The sequence below is a fragment of the Gobio gobio genome (assembly GCF_949357685.1).
Source record: "Gobio gobio genome assembly, chromosome: 14".
Classification (NCBI taxonomy): domain Eukaryota; kingdom Metazoa; phylum Chordata; class Actinopteri; order Cypriniformes; family Gobionidae; genus Gobio; species Gobio gobio.
Genome location: NC_137107.1, coordinates 25,818,906 through 25,842,536, shown reverse-complemented (window position 1 = coordinate 25,842,536; position 23,631 = coordinate 25,818,906). Strand labels below are relative to the sequence as shown.

At 38.4% G+C, this 23,631-nt stretch overlaps 1 protein-coding gene across 1 annotated transcript in view; it reads left to right on the top strand.

Moving 5' to 3' along the window:
* pcxa (pyruvate carboxylase a) overlaps positions 1-23,631 on the top strand; it is a 159,528-nt gene that overhangs the window by 11,336 nt on the left and 124,561 nt on the right. Inside the window, exons 4-8 of the mRNA XM_079835538.1 lie at positions 1,591-1,756; positions 2,496-2,641; positions 2,854-2,971; positions 5,881-6,032; positions 22,338-22,456. Of these exons, the coding sequence (XP_079691664.1) occupies positions 1,591-1,756; positions 2,496-2,641; positions 2,854-2,971; positions 5,881-6,032; positions 22,338-22,456 (701 nt within the window). The remainder of the gene's footprint in view (positions 1-1,590; positions 1,757-2,495; positions 2,642-2,853; positions 2,972-5,880; positions 6,033-22,337; positions 22,457-23,631) is intronic.

Here is a 23,631-nt window from a genome sequence, read left to right as displayed (position 1 = left end):
GGAAACTCCAAGACTTTGTTATAAATTGTTACTAATTGGTTTTATATTTTCAACCCATTATTACTGAACTGCCAAGACTCTCCAATTCTTATTGTCATTCTTATTGTTTCGATTAAACCTCATTTATTCCTGCCAGCAATGTAAATTTAACTGGCTGAATCAACAACCAAATGTCACAGAAAAACGAATTGTTTGATTTTGCAAAGCATAAAAATATAAGACATAGCGCTGACACAACATGGTAAGTGACAGTTCCATCAACTGTCCCATCGCTGTTTGTGTGTCAAAAACCAGACCGTGTTTGGTTCAAAAGCAGCAATGTACTCACATGTTTTTAACACCTGCGACTTTTGTTGTGTTTGTGTGGTGAAACATTAGATTACGATCGCGTGACCTGTAAAGTACAGTGTGCAGAGATTGGACTGAGCACAAACAGACCTGCAAAGAGCAGTAATTGCACATAATTATGCCTTCTAACAAAAGAGTTCAAAGTCTGCAGCCAAGAAGCTGTAAAAACCCTCAATAAGCAGGTGTTGTTCCACATCTCATTTTCTGATTAAATACTGAATTTATTATTTTTTTTATTTTTTTTTCATTTTCCGAAAAATATACAAGTTAGTCAGTTATTGGCTTAATCAATAAATAAACAAATAAATGAATTGCCTTTGCTTATCAATTCAACACTATACCTAATATGTGTTTTAGAAAATGTCCTATGTTGTGTTAAGTGCATGAAACATTCCTAACACCTTGTCATGACTTGTTTAAGAGAGCTTCACCAGTTAACCTTAAATACAGGTCAAGAAACAAAAGGATTCAGTCATTTGGGGAAGTTGGGCTGTATTCTTGGAAGGAAGCCACTACTGAGATTTAGCTGATCATGAAATGAGAGCCATATCTACAACTTTGTGGCTCAAAGTAATGATGTACAGGATTACTGTCAACACTAAGGTCATAGGTTCGAGTTCTCAAGGTATGCATACTGATAAATCTAAACTGCGAGCACGCTAAATTACAGTAGAATAAAAGCTTCCACTAAATGTGTAAATGCATTGGGGTCGTTAGGATATTTTAAGATTTTTTTTTTAAAGAATTCTCTTTAAACAACAGTTTTCTATTTAATATATTTTGAAATGTAATTCATTCCTTTAATGGCACAGCAGAATTTTCAGCAGCCAGTCTTCAGTGTCACATGATCCTTCAGAAATCATTCTAATATGATTATTTTCTGCTCCGGAAATATTTCTTATCAATGTTGAGCTGGTTAATATATTTGTGGAAACCCTAATACTTTTTTCATAATTATTTGAATAAAAAAAAAAATCTGGCTTTATTTAAAAAGGACATTTATTTAAAATAGAAATCTTTTGTAACAATATAAATATCTGTCACTTAAAAGTAGCCATTTATAAAAAAAAAAAAAAAAAAAATGTTGAATGGTAGTTTATATGAATCTCCTCTTTTTGCGTTTTCACTTGTCATTCTGAATAATAAATGTGACCATACCGCATTCATAATGGGTTATGAGGATTCATTGTGACAGACTACTTGTGCTCCAAATGTTAATATTTCACAATATGTGTCTGGCAGGAGAATGACGTTGATGCCATCCACCCAGGCTATGGCTTCCTGTCAGAACGAGCAGATTTTGCCCAGGCATGTATGGATGCTGGGGTACGTTTTATCGGCCCCTCCCCAGACGTGGTGCGCAAGATGGGGGACAAAGTTGAGGCTCGTACCATTGCCATCAATGCAGGTAAAGTGTTATCACCTACCCTGCTCTCTCTCATCACAATTTATCATCAGTTGTGATGTTGAATAGAGTGCAATAGTGCCCGTCCACTTTTTCAGTTACTTTTTTTTTTGTTCCTGAAGTATTTCCCCCTAGGGATGTTTAAAAAGATCTTTGTCAAAGAGCTTTAAGTCATGAACCAAACCAACCAGCTTACGAGGTGATTCACCGACTCACAACAAAGTCTTGCTTGTATATACTCAATTTTTTTGTTCTTCCCTGCCGTCATTTTTTTATGCTGGCTGATGGCTTCAACAAATGCAACCAAGTAGCTTAAATGGTTTATAGGGGTGCCCAATCCTGTTCCTGGAGATCTGCCTACCTGCAGATTTTAGATCCAACCCTGATTAAACACATCTGTCTGTAATTGAAGATCTTAAATAGCTGGTCCAATTGTGTTTGTTTAGGGCAGGAGCTGAAGTTTGAAGGAATGTAGATCTCCAGGAACAGGATTGGGCACCCCTGGTTTATAAGTTATCACTCAAAATTCATTCCCCTATGGAGAAAAATAATGGGGTGTTATTTTATGAAAAAAAAAAAAAAATTGTTTAAATGCTTTTTAAAATGAAAATCTTAAATGACTCTTTAACTTAAAATTGGTCTACTAAACGAGTTTATCACAATATTTACATGGTACTTAAAATAATGGCATGGCATTGCTATGGTACATGTCCAAAAAAAGATTTTTCTGGTCATCCTGCAGGTGTGCCGGTGGTACCTGGAACAGACGGTCCCATTTCATCTTTGCAGGAAGCTCAGGAGTTCTCCAACAGCTACGGCTTCCCGATTATCTTCAAGGCTGCATACGGGGGCGGTGGCCGTGGAATGCGGGTGGTCAGAGAGTATGAGGTATTGTGTCTGAAAGTAAATTTTGTTGGGGATTGGTACACATTTAATCTTTGCTCCAGTTGCAAGCTTTGACACTGGAGGGCTTTTAAATGAGCGCTAAAGCGAGGCCCTTGTGTGCACTCAGATTTGTGTGCTGTTCAGTTAGTGGTGCTGTATGAATTGGTGTGCTGGGCATTTGCACTGGGTGACCCTGTGGCTGTGTGTGTGATCAGGAACTAGAGGAGAACTATCAGCGAGCGTACTCTGAGGCCCTGACAGCCTTCGGCAATGGAGCTCTGTTTGTGGAGAAGTACCTTGAGAAACCCAGACACATTGAGGTACAGATCCTTGGTAAGTGAGTTTGTTTATTATTGGTTTGTGTTGGGCTAGTCTCTTGTCAAGAACTGCAAAAAAGTGGTTTAACCAAAAATGAATATTCTGTCATCATTTACTCACTTTCATGTCATTCCAAACCTGTATGACTTCATGTCTACTGTAGAGCACAAAAAAGTTTGCATTTATTGTGAAAGGAGTCTAAGCATTTAATCTTCAAAGAGGGCACAAAAGCACCATAAAAGTGGCCCACATGACTTGTTTGTCGGTTTGTCGGTTAGACAGACTGAAATTGAAGTCATATTAACCGATAACCTTCCCTTTTAGTGGGCTGTTAAACACTGATTGGATCAGTAGGTATGTGTACATTCACAAATTTCCATCAATCTGAATGAATCCAATCCGGTTTCAGATTCTGAAAGTTCTGTTTATATGTACCATAAACATTGCAGTCCGATTGACATATCTCTACATGTTATACATGTGCATTACGAGTATTCAGAACCAAATTTCAGCACATTCAGCCACATTTAAAAATGGAGAAATTCAGTTTTTAAGGCCTAATCCTGACTTAATCTAAGCCTGTGAAACCGGGCTTTAGTCTCCTCCACTGACCAGTTTGAAAGGCATAATGCGTACATTTGGAAGACATTTGCATCATGGCACTGCACATATGTACAAGGTACCATTTACATGGCTAAAATCTTTGTTAAATGGGTTAATAAATCTACACCCCCTATATCGAAATGTCAAGATTTCCAGTGAATAATATTTCAAAATACAATTATACAGGTGCTGGTCATATAATTAGATTATCATCAAAAAGTTGATTTATTTCACTAATACCATTCAAAAAGTGAAACTTGTATATTATTTTCATTCATTACACACAGACTGATATATTTCAAATGTTTATTTCTTTTAATTTTGATGATTATAACTGACAACTAAGGAAAATCCCAAATTCAGTATCTCAGAAAATTAGAATATTACTTAAGACCAATACAAAGAAAGGATTTTTAGAAATCTTGGCCAACTGAAAAGTATGAACATGTACAGCACTCGATACTTAGTTGGGGCTCCTTTTGCCTGAATTACCGCAGCAATGCGGCGTGGCATGGAGTCGATCAGTCTGTGGCACTGCTCAGGTGTTATGAGAGCCTAGGTTGCTCTGATAGTGGCCTTCAGCTCTTCTGCATTGTAGGGTCTGGCATATCATATGCCAGACCCAACAATGCAGAAGAGCTGAATATCGCATCTTCCTCTTCACAATACCCCATAGATTTTCTATGTGGTTAACGTCCAACGATTAAGAACAGGGATACCATGGTCCTTAAACCAGGTACTGGTTGCTTTGGCACTGTGTGCAGGTGCCAAGTCCTGTTGGAAAATGAAATCTGCATCTCCATAAAGTTGGTCAGCAGCAGGAAGCATGAAGTGCTCTAAAACTTCCTGGTATACGGCTGCGTTGACCTTGGACCTCAGAAAACACATTGGACCAACACCAGCAGATGACATGGCACCCTAAACCGTCACTGACTGTGGAAACTTTTCACTGGACCTCAAGCAACGTGGATTGTGTGCCTCTCCTCTCTTCCTCCAGACTCTGGGACCCTGATTTCCAAAGGAAATGCAAAATTTACTTTCATCAGAGAACATAACTTTGGACCACTCAGCAGCAGTCCAGTCCTTTTTGTCTTTAGCCCAGGCGAGACGCTTCTGACGCTGTGTGTTGTTCAAGAGTGGCTTGACACAAGGAATGTGACAGCTGAAACACATGTCTTGCATACGTCTGTGCGTAGTGTTTCTTGAAGCACTGACTCCAGCTGCAGTCCACTCTTTGTGAATCTCCCCCACATTTTTTTAATGGGTTTTGTTTCACAATCCTCTCCAGGGTGTGGTTATCCCTATTGCTTGTACACTTTTTTCTACCACATCTTTTCCTTCCCTTCGCCTCTCTATTAATGTGCTTGGACACAGAGCTCTGTGAACAGCCAGCCTCTTTTGCAATGACCTTTTGTGTCTTGCCCTCCTTGTGTAAGGTGTCAATGGTCGTCTTTTGGACAACTGTCAAGTCAGCAGTCTTCCCCATGATTGTGTAGCCTACAGAACTAGACTGAGAGACCATTTAAAGGCCTTTGCAGGTGTTTTGAGTTGAGTAGCTGATTAGAGTGTGGCACCAGGTGTCTTCAATATTGAACCTTTTCACAATATTCAAATTTTCTGAGATGCTGAATTTGGGATTTTCCTTAGTTGTCAGTTATAATCATCAACATTAAAAGAAATAAACATTTGAAATATATCAGTCTGTGTGTAATGAATGAATATAATATACAAGTTTCACTTTTTGAATGGAATTGGTGAAATAAATCCCATTTTTGATATTATGCTAACTATATGACCAGCACCTGTATGATTTCAGAAGAGAATCTAGAACTCAAGGCATATAATTTTTTTTATAATACATTATGGTGCTTTTGAAATTTGAAAGCTTCAGTCCTCATTCATTGTAATTGCTTGCAAACGAACAATCAGGACTCTTTAAATAGCTCCTTGTGTGTCCCATTTAAAAGAAATTCACACAGGTTTGGAACCTGAGGGTGAGTAAATGATGACAGGATTTTTCCTTTAAATCTGTTCCCTGACATCCTCACTTAAGAAATGCTCAACCTCCAACAACAAATTTCATTTAAATACATTGTCTGGCAGTTAATTAAAACATTGGATATTTGCATATAGCACACTGTTCTCAACAGTGAACAGAATGGTGCAGTGCTCTGTTGCCTGCTAATTTGCATAGTGTTGTTTATTGATCTGTGTTTTTTTAAATTTTGGAGAAATACTTGCAGATGAGTTTGTTTATACTGCCAGATGGGTTTAAGACTTCAGTGTAATGCTCAATTTGTTGGTTGGTCCATTGTGTGTAGGCGATAAATACGGAAATATCATTCACCTGTACGAGAGGGACTGCTCTATCCAGAGGAGACACCAGAAGGTGGTGGAGATAGCACCGGCCTCACTGCTGGACCCACACCTCAGAGACAGACTGACTGCTGACTCCGTGAAGCTCGCTCGACAGGTACAAGTCAACACTTCTGACAGATGTCAGCTTCCAAACTGTATGCAAATTCAGATGTCAAGTTACAGATGTCAAACCCAAAACACCCATTTAAAACTAAAATCTAAATGCTGAATAAACTTGCAGCATTCATTTTTACAGTTTGTCTTTTGATGAAGACATATATTTTGTCTTGTCATATTCATTGTTTGTCAATTTACTCTATTTACTGATCTGAAAAACTGATTTTAACAATATATTTATAGTAATACTATTTGAATTAATAATAATACTATTAAAATGATTACTTCTTAACCAAATATTAATATTTAAATATGTAACAAAAAATAACACGAATACTGTAAATAAAAATAACACGGATACTGTTGTAAACAGTGCATAATTTGATCAGATGTAAGCTGTAATATTATGTTTATGTTGTTTATATATCTGATTAGTGACCAATAAGATGTTAATTAACCCGCTCTCAAAGCGCTTCAGTTTACTGGTTCAGCTTCATCTTGCACAGGTGAATCTTAGATATTGACTGTGGTTGTATAAAGTTTCAAACAATCACTTTTTTCCCTTAGATTTTTTCTTTAAAAAAAACAAAAAAAGATTGATAGTGTATTGTTAAAGGGATGAAATTAAAATTCTGTAATTTACTCACCTCAAGTTGTTCCAAACCTGTATGAATTTCTTTCTTCTGCTAAACACAGAAGAAGATATTTTGAAGAATGTTGGTAACAAACAGTTGCTGGACCCCATTGCCTTCCATACTATTTTTCTCCCTATATTTTTGAGTGAACTATTTATTTTTTTCTTGCCATATGTCCATCAAAAGTATGTTTTAGTTAAAATCGTTTACTTGTCGTCATCATGTTTTTTTCCCCCTGAATATCAGCCAGTGAGGATTAAATATTTGCGAAAACAAAAATGTTTGACTAAATTTAGGTCTATTGCAGTACCTGAGGATACAGTACACTGAATTAGACAGCAGGTGGTGCTGCTGTGCCATTAGTTTTGAGAAACCTAATCAAACTTTTCCCTTCATTCATTTCACTGCATAAACATATGCCAAGACCAAAAAAATGGTTTGTTATTGCTGCAGCAGACAAGCTGTTAGAGAAGCACAGTAACATCTGCCTTAAAGTAACAAAGCTCCTGAATATCTCTATAGCAATCCATTACTTTTATTGATAACCGGTTTCGACCGTAAAATTACTTGTGGTGAAACCTCTTAGTGTTTTTCAGATGATATCCAGATGGGCCTTGACATTGATATCTGTTCATTATTATTAGTTTTTTTTTTTTTTTTTCCCACATGTTCATCTGGCTGACTCTCATCTCTGTATGCCAGTCTGAGCAAGCATATGGAGTGCCTGCACTGGCATTTGGTGAGGTTTGAACCTCTCAATTGGAACTTTAATATTTTAGCTGTAATATTTTTTGGCAGAGATTTTCGCCACCAGGTTAGAAAAACGTATGGGTCCATCTGAGGCAAGCTTTATATAATGTCTCAAAGAAAATTAGATTTTTCATGTAAATGCGATTTTCAGTAATATACTAATAAAGAGGTATAAATGGATTTGGATGTTATTCTTAAGTAGGCTGGAGTGAATAAGATCATTGCACAGCATTTTTATATAATTTTTATTTTAACAAAATTAAATTACACGATCATGTGATTTAAAAACAGAATTGAGGTAAACACTTAAAGCATTTTGATGGCAAAAAAAAAGCTTATTTTGAAAGAGATTACAGCTGATGTCATTAGTGTGAAGTGTCCAGAACGGTTCTTCAACACTCACCAGCACTGTGAACTCTGCTTTGACCTGAATCAATAAGAAAATGAATTAACTTCTTTACTTAGTAAGGTTAATTTACCTTGGAGCAAATGTGGGTGTCCTTACCGCTTATTACTATCTCATTTGGGAGCAAAGGCTGACATATGACAGCACGCACCTGTCAAGATTCATTTTAGTTTTGGAAAAAGCAAAACAAATACCATTTTATTCTCTGTTGCTAATCCACTGTTCCACTGCTAATCGCTGTTGTAACACATTTTTGGATAATTTCTGAATAATTCCGTTTAAAAGCATCCAAATAAACAGGACTTCAGTGTACCTACACTATATTGCCAAAAGTATTGGGACACCCCTCCAAATCATTGAATTAAGGTGTTCCAATCATTTCCATGGCCACAGGTGTATAAAATCAAGCACCTAGGCATGCAGATGCTTCTACAAACATTTGTGAAAGAATGGGTCGCTCTCCCGAGCTCAGTGAATTCAAGCGTGGAACCGTGTTAGGTTACAATGCCTCCTGTGCAATAAGTCCATTTGTGAAATTTCCTCTCCACTAAATATTCCACGGTCAACTGTTAGTGGTATTATAACAAAGTGGAAGCAATTGGCATGCTGAGGCGCACAGTGCGCAGAAGTCGCCAACTTTCTGCAGAGTCAATAGCTACAGACCTCCAAACTTCATGTGGCCATCAGATGAGCTCAAGAACAGTGCGTAGAGAGCTTCATGGAATGGGTTTCCATGGCCAAGCTTCTGCATCCAAGCCTTACATCATCAAGTGCAATGCAAAGTGTTGGATGCAGTGGTGTAAAGCACGCCGCCACTGGACTCTAGAGCAGTGGAGATGTGTTCTCTGGAGTGACGAATCACGCTTCTCTGTCTTAATATCCGATGGACGAGTCTGGGTTTGGCGGTTGCCAGGAGAACGGCACTTGCTTGACTGCATTGTGCCAAGTGTAAAGTTTGGTGGAGGGGGGGTTATGGTGTGTGGTTGTCTTTCAGGGATTGGGCTTGGCCCCTTAGTTCCAGTGAAAGGAACTCTTAATGCTTCAGCATACCAAGACATTTTGGACAATTTCATGCTCCCAATTTTGTGGGAACAGTTTGGGGATGGACCCTTCCTGTTCCGAGATGACTGCGCACCAGTGCACAAAGCGAAGTCCATAAAGATATGGGTGAGCGAGTTTGGTGTGGAGGAACTTGACTGGCCTGTACAGAGTCTTGAGCTCAACCCAATAGAACACCTTTGGGGATGAATTAGAGCGGAGACTGCAAGCCAGGCCAGTCCAAAATCAGTGCCTGATCTCACAAATGCGCTGGTTAAAAATTCCCATAAACACACTCCTAAACCTTATAGAAAGCCTTACCAGAAGAGTTGAAGCTGTTATAGCTGCATAGGGTGGGCCAAACCTATTAAACTCTATGGCTTAAGAATGGGATGTCATTTAAGTTCATGTGCATGTAAAGGCAGGCGTCCCAAAACGTTTGGCAATATAGCATGTTAGAAAGAGCATAGGCTTGTCTGATATGGCAGATGGCATCTATTGCAAACATAATATTGATGATTAATTTTGAGACATTTTTTTCTTTTATAAAACAAACTACAGACACCGTATTTTGATCACACATAAGTGCAAGTAGATTTCTCAGTCTGATTTTAGTGTAAAAACTTGAAAACTCTAGTCAACCTAACCCAACAGTTAACCTAAAATCAGAAGAGTGATTTCTTGACAGGTGCCTTTTGCTAAGTTTTTGATCAAATACCAGTGAGGACACGGATATATGTGCAATTTGCAGCAAGTCATTTTGGATAAAAATATCTGCCAATTGTATAAATGTAAATGGAAACCCCATGTTGTCCTCACATGTGTTCTTCATCTGCAGTGTGTTTACATTTGCTGTTCTGAAGTATTTTTGAGTGACAGTGGAGGGTTGTATTTAAAAATAGAGTTATTGACTGATTATTGACATGCCTGTGCCAATGAGCTGACCTCATGAGTGAAAGAGTAATTCTAAACCGAAAGAAAAGATGAATTACTCTTGGACTGAGAGAAGATTGAATTGACTTCTCTGGTCAAGTTGAAGAATTGCTTGAAATGTAAAAATTTTTGTGTTCGTCGTTTAATGTGCTTTTGCATTTTTTTTGTAATATCTTCCCAAATTTGCATGACTTTTGTCTGTTTTTTTTGTCCACATTAAAAAACAATGGGGCCCAATGTGTTTTGGAACCTAATGTTCTTCAAAATATTTTAATATTCCACAGAGGAAAGGGTTATACATGACATGAGGGTGAGTAAATGCAGCCAAGGGAAGACTGGAGAAAAGGGGCGCAAATGTCGTGAGGTGGAATTGAACTTGCAAAACCCATTTGAGCAGCATGGCTCAACGTGTTGGAGCGTGGTTTCAGAACCCGGCTTCACACTGGAAATGTAATTAATTTCATGGTTATGGTAGCAGTTTCCTCAATTTCTGTTGACTTGTTTGTGCGAGTGTGTGTAATCATGTCCACGCACAGATACACCACGTCCTACTATGTGCGCCATTGCACATCTTCCCCGCACGTCTGATGAATCACAAACATGACATTTCTTGCATAGTATTAATAAAGCTTTTGACTATTCATGAAAGTTCTTGCACATGGTGGATTTTTCCTAGTAATGTTGAAGACATTTACTTTTTGCAGTCAATTTTAGATGTAGAGTTCCTGAATAAACATGCATGATTACGTTCGGATAGGCTGTAATCAGCTGCCACATTGAAAAGATTCATTCAGTGTGTTATCAGTGTAGAGTTCCTTTCGACTTCCACTTCTGAATTCAACAGACACCCGTTCAGATAAAATACAGCGCCGATCACCCGTCTTTCACCCCTTCTGGACTCTCTGCTGACAGTTGTTTAGCGTTCTGCAGAATATGAATGCATTAGCATTTATATGCGTGTGTGTGAAGTGAAGGAACTTGGTGAAGGAGGAGAGCGGGAGAGATAAAGGGAGAGGGAGAGCTAAAATCTCTCCTCCATCTGTTCTATCATATGGACAAGGGAAATGGAGATGATGGCCAGGCTTTCAGATTTCTCAGAGCAAGCATTAAAACCTCATTTGAGCTTTTGACATGTTCCCTTAGACGCTTGAAGCTCCCCTCAATCTCATTTTCTAATGCTGAGTACAGCTTTTCTCTTAAGAGCAGCGGGATGTATTCCTCTGTTCTCTCACCGTTGGCTCCATTTTTAATGTCAAAGAAAATTCTCCCTGGCTCTTTTAATTGTCTAATTCTGTTTTTGAAGCGTGGCAAAAGTTTCGCTCGACTCTGTAAGAATGAAATGGCCTATCACCATCATGTTTAATCATTAGGACTGTATGTCACAGAAATGGAAATGTCATGTGTGATCATGTTTCCCCTTCTTCATGTTGGGGCAAACATGACTTGAACTGACATTTAGCAGACGTTCAACATGGTTTCTAGCACTAGCCATAAAAATGTGAACTGGGTCATTCTATGAGACGGCTAATTTAAAAAAAAATTATATTTTCTTCTATTTTGATACGGTATAATTCTCTTAGGTTTTCGGTGTATTTTTAAACATTTGAATGCGTGAGTATTAATTAGTTGCGCTGTACCACCTTAAGCTAAATGTGTACATTTTCATATTTCTTTAAGAAAGGTAACACATTTGATGGTAACATTTTTCCAGTTTATTATGCTCCAAGGCCATGAAACTACAAAGCATTTTTTCTCGCTAATTTGCCCTGTTTAGTAAATATGGCCCTATGTGTTTTATTAGACAGATGAGCAACTGTTTGGATACATTCATCGTCAGGATCATTGTTGTATAGTTCAACACAGTTCGTCTTATTGTTTAAATCTCGTTTTCTTGACTTACATCGAGTTCCATGTTTTACCATGCCTAATATCGATCTAACTTGCTGCAGTGTGGAACAAGTGTCTCATAGTAGTCGCCCAGTGAACGCACCGAGTAGCACAGTCAAATGTATATAATATGATAAAACAGCGCTGTGTTACCCCACAAACGCTTGACCAGAAGAAGCGGAAGCGGTCGTCTGCGGCTTATAAAAGCTCCACTGCACAAGTGTCCAAAACCCCTCTAAAACCAACCTGGGAGACCAGTAAAGAGAGAACTGGAAAACAAGCAAAAACAAAATGTATTTATCTGTACAAATTGCATCTGTTTTTGTCTCAAGTAGATGCTACAGAGTTATGAGATACATCATCCATGTCCTTGTTAATAAAAAAAAAACGGAGGATGTGGCATTGTTCTCTCAGAGCATGAAATGGCAAAAGCTCTGAAGGTCAGTGTTTTTGTTCTCCTGTACTGGATGTCTGTCTGTTTGTCTCTTTCTGTTCTCCAAGGGCTTGAAGCAATGTTTGCCGGCACAGATTTCCTCTCAGTAATCAATTTAATTTTTCCATTCAGTTCTCCATGCTGACACAATGATGTTCAGACTTATAATTTGTCCTTTTTGTCGAACCCCTATTAAACGGGTAATCGTGTTGTCACGGAGGAAGGAATATGTGAGAGGGCTCTTTCCTCCAATTATGTTACGTACATTTTGTTGACCTTGTTCTTCATCGGGGTGCTGCTTAAATTGTTGCGGTCACTTTTACAGATTTTTCACATGTTGTGTTTGGTCAGACGTCAGGATGGGGAATTAAACGGCATTAACATGACAGAAACATCTCTCCTGTTTTAACGTCTTTTTTCTTTTTTGGTTTTATGGCAGCTGTTGCCATGGAGACAGCTGCTCTACCCACGGTGCCTGAAGCACAGGTTGGGGATCACAGCCTTGATGTGGTTTCAGACCCACAGTCAACACTCACTGTCATAAACCCTGTTTGCGTGTGTTTGAGGCAAGCTGAGGTTGATTGTGAACATAAAGCATCTTCGCTGCTAATCATCAGTAAAAGACGGGGGTATTTACATAATGCTGTTTAACTTCAGTGATTGCATCGTCGTTTAGAGTTGTTCTTCTGTCTTCTCTGCTTGTCAGAATCTCTGTTTCTCACCCCCACTGCTGTCTCTGTCTTGTTCATGCAAGGATGTAACTGAATCTACAAAAAAACCCAAATATCATTTATTCACCATCATGTTCTTCATATTATTGACTTGTGTAAGAACAAAATGTCTTTTTGGCACATCAAGACTTAGTTTGCATACAATTGATTATTACAACCCCATATTATTTTTTTCTTTCTTCCACTACTCAACTCGAGAAGACATTTAAACTGTCAGTTTTGAATACGAGGAAAATAGATTTGATAAGTGAAACTGTGAAAAGGACTGTTAAAGTAGTCCATGTGACTCATATGACCCATATTCCAAGTCTTATGAAGTCATATGTCTTTGAGTGAGAAACAGACCTTTCCTTCACACCTCTAAAAATGTTTGCACCGGTGTTGAAGATGCAAAACACCATTGTTTTTCTCATTCACATGACCAACTCTGATTGAATTAACATAATTGAGAGTTTGATATCTACACCAGAGGAGACATTATCAGTAAACAACGACACATTTTTCAGACTATTCCTTACATGAACCTATCAAATGACTTCAGAAGACTTCAATATAGCTGCACAAGTCAAGTAGTAAGCTCTACTTTTATGAAATTTTAATGCTGCTTTTTTTTGTCGTTTTTGGAGCTTGGCAGTATAAAATCACAATCCACTTTCCTTGTAGTAGAGAAACATTCTGCCTAAGATCTCTATATTTGTATCTCATGACAAAAAATAATATGGGGTTAGAATGACATTTGATGGTTTTATGGTTATAAACGAAAAAGTGTTTTAAAATTGTGAAATATTATTACAATTAAAAACAACTGTTTTCTATTTTATTCCTTTCCTGTGATGGCTGCTGAAAATTCAGCTTTCTTGTTACTCTAGTCGTCAGTTTCACATGATCCTTCAGAAATCATTCTAATATGCTGATTTGGTGCTCAAAAAAAATTTCTTATTATCAATTTTGAAAACAGTTTTACTGCTTAATATTTACTTAATATACTGCTGTTTATAAACCTACACTATATTGCCAAAAGTTTTGGGACGTCTGCCTTTACATGCACTTGAACTTTAGGGAACCGTAGGGTTTAATATGGAGTTGGCCCACCCTTTGCAGTTATAACAGATTCAACTCTTCTGGGAAGGCTTTCCACAAGGTTTAGGAGTGTGTTTATGGGAATGTTTGACCATTCTTCTAGAAGCGCATTTGTGAGGTCAGGTACTGATGTAGGACGAGAAGGACATCTGCTCTAATTCATCCCAAAGGTGTTCTATCAGGTTGAAGTCAGGACTCTGTGCAGGCCAGTCAAGTTCCTCCCCACCAAACTTGCTCATCCCTGTCTTAATGGACCTTGCTTTGTGCACTGGTGGGCAGTCATGTTGGAACAGGAAGGGGCCATCATTAAGAGATCCTTTCATTGGAACTAAGGGGCCAAGCCCAACCCCTGAAAAACAACCCCACACCATAATTCCCCCCTCCACCAAACTTTACACTTGGCACAATGCAGTCAGGCAAGTACCGTTCTCCTGGCAACCGCCAAACCCAGACTCATCCATCGGATTGTCAGACAGAGAAGCGTGATTCGTCACTCCAGAGAACACGTCTCCACTGCTCTAGAGTCCAGTGGCGGCGTGCTCTACACCACTGCATCCGATACTTTGCATTGCACTTGGTGATGTAAGGCTTGGATGCAGAAGCTCAGCCATAGAAACCCATTGCATGAAGCTCTCTACGCTGCTCTGTTCTTGAGCTAATCTAACTGCCACATGAAGTTTGGAGGTCTGTAGCTATTGACTCTGCAGAAAGTTGACAACTTCTGCGCACTGTGCGCCTCAGCATGCGCTGACCCCACTCTGTGATTTTACGTGGCCTACCACTTTGTGGCTGAATTGCTGTTGTTCCCAATTGCTTCCACTTTGTTATAATACCACTAACAGTTGACCGTAGAATATTTAGTAGAAAGGAAATTTCACGAATGGACTTATTGCACAGGTGGCAACCTATCACGGTACCGTGCTTGAATTCACTGAGCTCGGGTGAGCGACCCATTCTTTCCCAAATGTTTGTAGAAGCAGTCTGCATGCATAGGTGCTTGGTTTTTATACACCTTTGGCCATGAAAGTGAATGGAACATCTGAATTCAATGATCTGGAGGGGTGTCCCAATACTTTTGGCAATATAGTGCATGTTATTTTTACACTCATTTGAATTTTAACTGGGACGTTTCCCTCTGAATGTTGGTTACAGCTCCACTCAAGCCCTCTCTTTGTTTTCCATATTTTGACTCTTAAATGAGAACCAACCCAAAAAGTCCCTCCATGTTTGACCTCTCTTTTGTCGTAGACTGTCGGCAGACCCTGTTTATGCTATGGATGTTGTGAAGTAATTAGAAATTGTATCAAGCTGTGAAACTCATAATTACTCATCTCTCTCCCTCATTCTTTCTCACCCTCTTTAGTCCTCTCGGTGGAATGCCATCTGTCCTCTTGTCTTGCTCTCCTTCCTTTCCTCCTTTCATTTTACCCATTTAATTACCTGTCTGTACCTTTCTTCTCGTGGGCACTGAGCACTCTGTTTATTTTCATCTCTTTCATTGTGACGGTCTAATAGTTTTAATCTGCTCACCGTATTTCAGTGTGTCTGAGTGTGAGAAGTGCCGAGAATGATAGATGTTCTCAAGTCTGAGTGTACAGTCTTCATGTCTTCTCGCGGTCTCACAGGGCTTGCAAGATTTTCGAGCGGGTGTGAGTATGAATATCAGCCAGGAATTTGAAGGGTTGGTTGTTTGATCTCAGTGTGTGTTGGCAGCCATTTATCAAGGATGCTTTACTCTCCAAATGCTATATGTCTGTGTATGTGTGTGTGTGTGAGGCAGTGTGTATCCAAATTTGGCAGCTGAGACAGGCCTAAGGAAGAATTAGATTGCATTTCTGCAAAATTTGGGGACAGGATTATGGAACCTCCTATTGGGCTTTGTGGTGTGTGTGTCAAGATGTGGCCTAGTAAGAGGCAACCTGCTGTCTTGGTGCCTTTCTAATAATCTGCCCATACCACAATGTACTAGCCTGGATGCCAGCCGAACTTAGCCCCGCCCACAACATTTTTACTCGGGCAGTTCGGTCTGGACTCGCTCAATAGAGAAATAATTATGCCCGAACAGAAGCTGTTCGGACCAATGAAATTGTCAGGGCGGGCTTTATACGATGATGGACAGATGATAAACAGTAACGTAATAATCCACGTCATCAAAGAGCGCTTGGGTTGAATTTGTTCTAATCCTAAACGGAGAACTTGTTCATATATGCATTCACCTTTACTATTTCTCTCAGAAATGATGATCGTGATGGTAAGTACTCTGTGTATCCTTATATTCTATTTTTACAACACCAGCAAAGTTCGTTTACACTCATCTTTTTCTTCTTACGTTAGGCTACTTATTCCAGCGTGCGTGCAGACAGGGTTGCCAAGTTTTTACAACAAAACCCGCCCAATTGCTAACGTTCCTCAAAACTAGCCAAAAACAAGCCCAATAGCTTTCCAGGGGGGTTCTCTGGGAAAAAAAGGCATTTGGGGGGTAAAATATGTGTTATTTTGGAAGGACTGCCTGCTAAAATTCGCATTCCTGGGTCTGTATATCACATAATTGGGGTCGCTTCAACCCGTGGACTTGGCAACACAGTGCAGTTGAGTTCTGTTAACATTTGACTACTAACGTTATGCGTCGCTCGGTCGCTCCGTTGCTCTGATTGGTTGTAGGTCTATCCAATTGAGATCTTTCCTGGTTCGGTTGAAACACGCCCCATAATCACAGCCCAACGGAGCAGTATCAGACTCATATTCTGACTAGAATTGAGTATGACGACGTCAGGCTAACAATGTACCATAATTTACACTAAAATATACCACAGTTGTTATTATTCCTGCAATAGAACTGGTAACATGGTATTAGACACAATTACCATAAATTAAATAAAAATTATTCTTATACATTTTTACAAAAAAACACACATGATAAACCATGATTTTACAGTAGTAATAATATTCAAGTGTGGGTTTCTGCAAGTCGGAGTAATGGGGGTGCCGAAAGGTCTTTACAACTGGTCACGAAAGCTGCCTGTTCCGCACAATGGCGGGCCGTAAGCTTAAGCGCTATTGGCCTACAGATTAAAAGAAAGTAATAAATCCAACATAGACAATAGATGTGTACCTTGTAGTCATAATCTTATCAGCCCAATTCCCTTCTTTAACTTTAAAAATGGCTAAAGTGATGTTAAAAATATTAAATTTGAAAGTATCTTTGGAACTTCATTTTGCATGGATGGTTTTTTTTTGCACCCGCAAGGGGGTGTTAAAGAGTTGGATTCTCATGCTAAACATGGCCAAAATTTCAAGTTGGATGTATGACAGAGTATTTCTGTGCCAAATACACTCCTTCAGGATTCGAACAAGTTTCTGAAAGTTTTTTTCAAGTATGGCCCTGTATGACGTCATAAAATGCGGAATTCCTTGTATAGGCACTTCTTCCTGAATGAGTGTGTGCGCACATCAACCAGAGCGAGAGCCAGAGCACGCCCATCAATGAGCTTCGTTCGGGTTATTGAAGCCATCGGCAGCGCTGTCATTTTTTTGTCGCTAAAGAAGTGTGTTATGTACCCTTTAAAATAGCACCGTTAGAGTCACACTAGCTTTTCATAAGTTCTGAATTATTATTTTATTATTATTTTTTGTGTCTGCCTATGATTGCACATGATAGCAAAAATGTTATAGAAGCAGTAATTTCTACTGTTTTACTTGTAATACAACTTGATTTACAATTTAATGTTTTTTTTTTTTTTGGTAGCTATAGTTGATCATAAAACATTCACCACACATTTATAAGAACACAGATTGCTGTTTGTATATAATTTAAGAATAGTTTATAACCTTCTGTTAAGTGGCATTTAAAGGGTTAGTTCACCCAAAAAATGAAAATTCTGTCATTAATTACTTACCCTCATGTCGTTTGACACCCGTAAGACCTCCGTTCATCTTCGGAACACAAATTAAGATATTTTGGTTGAAATCCGATGGCTCAGAAAGGCCTCCATTGGCACAATGCACTTTACACTCTCAAAGACCCATAAAAGGTACTAAAGACGGCATTACAAAGTCCATCTCACTACAGTGGTTCTACAATAACTTTATGAAGCGACGAGAATAGTTTTTGTGCACAAAAAAACCCTAAAAAACAACTTGTATAGTGATGACTGATTTCAAAACACTGCATAATGAAGCTTCAAAGCGTTATGAATCAGTGAGTCAATCATGATTCGGATTGCGTGTCAAACTACTGAAATCACGTGACTTTGGTGATCCAAACCGCTGAATCGATTTATCGAATTTTATCCAATAAAACATATTAAAACATATAAACGATTATAAATAAATAAATAAATAATTTCAACACAATTCACTCATCACTCATTCATTCATTCATTCACTCACTCACTCACTTAAATAGTCTGTTTTTGTCTCACTGTAATGTGTCTGTCAACAACAATACAATGACCAAACTGTAAGATATAACATGAAATAAATAAATAAAATGAAATAATAAATTGATTGTAGTTTAACAAGCTATTGTAATTAGTGCTTTCAAGCTTCTTTTTTCCCGAAACTGCATCTGAAGTGGCATTTAGCTATATTTACACCATTTAGCTCAAGAGCAGTGGCATGAATGCAGTTAGAATTATGTAAATAATGCGATTAGAGGAATTGGTTTTGAATTTGTATTAACCGGTTTATAAAAAGTAAATATTGAAATATGAAATTTAAAAAAATGAAATGATACTTTAATGAGTGATTCATCAGTCATTCATTCAACCATTTCATTCAAACCGCTGATTCAAGTGAGACTGTCTTTATGAATGGGTCACTGAATCATTGACTCAGTTGATTTGTTAAACTGGATTCATTCAATAACGTTGCTCAGAGACGCACAACAGTTCTGCTGTGGCTTTGCTGAAACTATTTTCGTTGATGAATATTGACCTTGTCTAAAATGTAACACAAGATTAACTTCTTGTTTACTGATTGTATAAAATCAGAATCACATTTGCAATAATGCAGATACTCGGCAACCTTGCTCTTGTGATTTATATTTGTATAATATGATCTAGCCATAAGACAAAAACCCATACAGGGGCATTTTTTCCCTTAATATCTTGAATTTTAGGGGCATTATAACTGCATTCTAATAGACTTCATCACAAAGTCAGTCTTTGCAGTGCATCATGTTCGTCACTAAGCATGCAATGTAAGATCTGAGTCCGAGTAGGAGTTGAGGGCATTAAACGCATTAATCATTTTAATGTGTTAATTTTTACATAATTAATCTCACAAAATGAATGCGTTATATCAAAAGCAGAATTGTAATTATACGTATCTGTGAATTATACGGCATCACACCATGTTTGCCATCATCTAAGGAATGCCAGTCTAAAGGAATGACGTGTATGTATTATTAACGCTGATTGACCAATGCAACTGTCAACAAGATGCTTCATTGACCAATGAGAAACCTTTCGGCATGCCCCCTACGGTCACATTTTGAGTTTATTTGTTCATGTTTAGAGTGTTTTTTTTTTCTTTTTTTTTCTCTCTGTTCTGTTCATGTTTGAATTTCATTATGAAGCCCCGTCCACACGGAGACGTGTTTAGCTGTATACGCAAAAATTGTGTACTGTATCAGCATTTTGCCCACACGGATCTGGCGTTTTGGGAGCATGAAACAGATTTTTTTTTAAACCGGGTACCAGAGTGGATAAATCTGAAAACGACACCCTTGCGTTTTCGTGTGTACAGCCAATCCGTATATTTTGTGAAACAGTGATGGCATCACACCACGTCCCACGCGGGAAAGACTAGAAAGGGATACAACTACAGGCACTGGGCATGCGCACATCAATATTGCATTATTTAATTACTGTATTTGTATTATTGTAAGGGTAGGTTTAGGGTGTAGGCGTTAATAAAACACATCTGGTAAGTAGCACATTTATTTATTGTTATTTTATTGTGAGATTTTGCCTCACTTCCTACCATTGCTGTACCCCTTCTAGCCACAACTCTTCTTCTCTGTTGTTAGTTTATTTCTGTGGCAGAATTACAGCGTCACATACTGGCCTGGCATGTATACTACATCGTTTTGAGTCGTTTTCATTGCTCTCGTGTGTACGCAGATATTTCTTGAAAAGAGGAAAAAAAAAAAGATTGGATAGGGAAAGCTCTGGCTTTGTGTGGACGGGGCCTTAATCTTATGCTGTGCTCCAGGCAGTTTTTTGAGCCCGTAAATTACAACTTCAAACCACGACTCGCGACTTTGTACGCAGACTGCAAGCTACGTTATTTGTATATTTGTTTCATAAACACTGCATCCGTAGGGGGCTGCCATTGTTGCTTCGCGGGCTATGTGACGTCAAAACTCTTTAACTGGGAGTACATCGATCTAGTACGAGTTCACGGGTGGGAAGTCACGGGTTTGACTGCCGTTCCAGTCCACTTTCACGGGTAGAAGGTTGGAAAAACACGGGTTACGGGTTGCCTGGAACGCGCCATTATAGTTTTTATTTTATAGTTCTTCTGGCTCCTCTCCCTTGCTGCGTCCCAATTCGCATACTATCCATTCAAAATACTAATTCTATTTTTGAATATTATGTCCCAAATTGTAGTATGTTGAAAAGAGTATTCCAAAGATACTAGAACTACAAATGCGGATAAAAAGTGTTAAAAAACTACAAACATGATGGGTGTGTGAATCCAACGGTTAAGTAGAGCGGTTTAGATAAAGGGGTTTGAGTGATCAATTATCAGTATTTAACCTGACTAAAAGATATTTATTCAATGTTATCCACATTATATTTCACCTGCTGCTGCATTGAGAACCAAATGATCCATGGCTGTTTTTTTGTTTTGTGATTGTTGTTCAGGCGTCCCTTATTTGTCCTGAGCAGTTAAACTGCCCAATGTTCTTCAGAAAAATCCTCCAGGTCCTGCACATTCTCAAAAATCTCAAAATCATACAGTCCCTGCTGGAGAGGGTTCAAATATGCAAAAAATGCTGGAAAACTGAAGAATGTGCAGGACCTGGAGGATTTTTCTGAAGAACATTGGGCAGTTTAACTGCTCAGGACAAACAAGGGACTCATGAACAACCATCACAAAACAAAAAAACAGCCATGGATCATCCAGGGAACGACACACCGTATTGAGAATTAATGGTTATTTTACAGGGTTTTACGGAGTTATTTGAATAAATTCAGCTATTTTTTTTGTCTTGTGGACTATATGTAAACTTTTTTTTAAGTAAAATATCTTATTCAGGACAGTGCTAAATAAAATATAATATGCATCTTGTATGATCTATTTTATTTAGTTAAAATTATTCACATTTTCTCAGATTCTGCAAGTGGTTCACATACTTTTTCATGCCACTGTATATCCTTATACTTAAAGGATTAGTTCACTTTAAAATGAAAATAACCCCATCATTTACTCACCCTCAAGCCATAAGGTGTATATGACTTTCTTCTTTCTGATGAACACAATCGGAGTTATATTAATAAATAACCTGGCGCGTCCAAGCTTTATAATAGCAATGAAGGGGTCCATTGAGTTTGAAGCTCACAAAAACACAGCAAAAGCACAAAAGCACATCCATCCATCATAAACATACTCCACACAGCTCCGGGGGTTAATAAAGGCCTTATGAAGTGAAGCGATGCATTTGTGTAAGAAAAATATACATATTTAAAACTTTATAAAGTAAAATATCTAGCTTCCGTCAGACCGCCTTTCCGTATTCATTTTACGAAGCTTTGTAGCCTCTCACAGACATATCTGTTGAGCATGTGAACGCAATGGCCAATCAGATGTTTTTAATCCACTCAACAACGCTCAAAACGGTGGAGTTTTTGTTTAGCATGACTTATGCACACTCACAAATCCATTCATTATATAACCAACAAAGTATAAACATGATGTCAATAAGAGATTTATTGCACAGCGTAGACAGCTTATGGATTATAATGGGAGGTTTCTCAAGTGTAGCTTTGTGTACCTGACGTGATTTATTTTTTCCTGACAGTGATTTATATTTCATGAATAAATAGGATGAGTTAATATTACAAACTGTTTCTTGGTATTTATTTTGGATTTATTGTCAGTACTGGGATTGCAGTTTGCATGGGTAGTTTACTTTGTACTGTGTGTGTGAATGGCCGTGTTTGTCCACCAAAAACCGATGAACATTTTTCACTGTGTACACTATTTGTTGATTTTTGCCTAATACCTGTGTGGTTTGGAGGAAAGTATGACTAACATTGTAAATGTTTTTAAGGGCCAAATATCATTTTAAAGACTATGTGTTACAACACTAGGGCATCACTCCATTCACAATTTTTTTACTTTTTGTTTGAACATAAAAGTTTATATTTTTCATAGCTCAATCTGTTTCCTCTTTCCTCAGGTCGGTTATGAGAGCGCAGGCACAGTGGAGTTCCTGGTGGATAAACATGGTAAACATTTCTTCATCGAGGTCAACTCCCGTCTGCAGGTGGAGCACACAGTTACTGAGGAGATCACAGAGTGAGTGTCTTTAGTTTCTGTCTGCCTTCTCATCAGTAAAACATCTCTGAGGAGCCTCACAAAAGTGTTTTTAAAATGCATCACCTCACTATCTGACATTTAGATTCTGGGAAGAATTTTTCTTTTTTTTGTGCAAAATAATGACTCTGTTAAATATTCGTTGACATTTATGAAGACATTTTTGTGTGGCCAAATGCAATTAAACTTGCATAACTTTGGGGCGATGTTCAGCAGCCCTATAACACTAATTAACGCTCAAAATTTGTATTGTACTCTGGCTGTTAAAATGTCAGTGTGGCAATAAAAAAAAGATAATAAGTGCAAGACATCATCATCTTAGACCCTTTGAAACCTGTAAGATACTCAGTGGGCTTGTATCTGAAACAAATCCCTCCTCATTTTAGTAAAGAGCTCAGATAGAAGTGTGCCTTGGAGAGAGAAGGGAAGTGCTTTGTTGTTATCTTATTCATACCAGAGGCAAAATGTGGGGGGGGGGGGGGATTCTTCTAACACGTTTTGATGCCAACAAGTTATTTTTATATTCACTGAGTTTATATTGCGCTTAAAAGGGAAAATGATTATTTAAAACTCAAAGGATTAATTAATGTGTTGGAATTTGAAGTATGTACACATGCACACTTGGATGAATACTTGTGATCCTGACTTTTCTGGACGATTTCCGTCTTTGCTGCTGGTTTTGACTTAGTGAATTAGTAGAGTGTGACTGCCTGAACAGACGTACAGGGGCTCCATTCATTATAAATGTCCATCTTGTTGCATGAAATTGAGGCTGTCAGCTTTGCAATTCGCATTGCGTGGCAACCCAGCTGTGAGTGAGAGGCCTTTGAAACGCATATGACTGTAATGAACTTGATTTCCAGCTCTCTAGCCAGCAGTGGGGCTTGTATGCCAAGACCTTCACCAGCAGCCACATTATGTTCCTCCATACTGAGTCACTCTACACCCCACCTGCTCTGCTATCTCGCTGGCTTTTACGCTGGACTGCGATCAAGTTTTCACACACGCTTCAAATCTGAAGCTTGACCATTAACAGCAAGTCAGAATCATGACCAGTCACATTACGCCAATACCATATGTATCAGTCTCACTCTTTTCAGGCTGTTAATATGTGTAGTTTAGTATATGTACTATATATGAAACATATTATTAATATT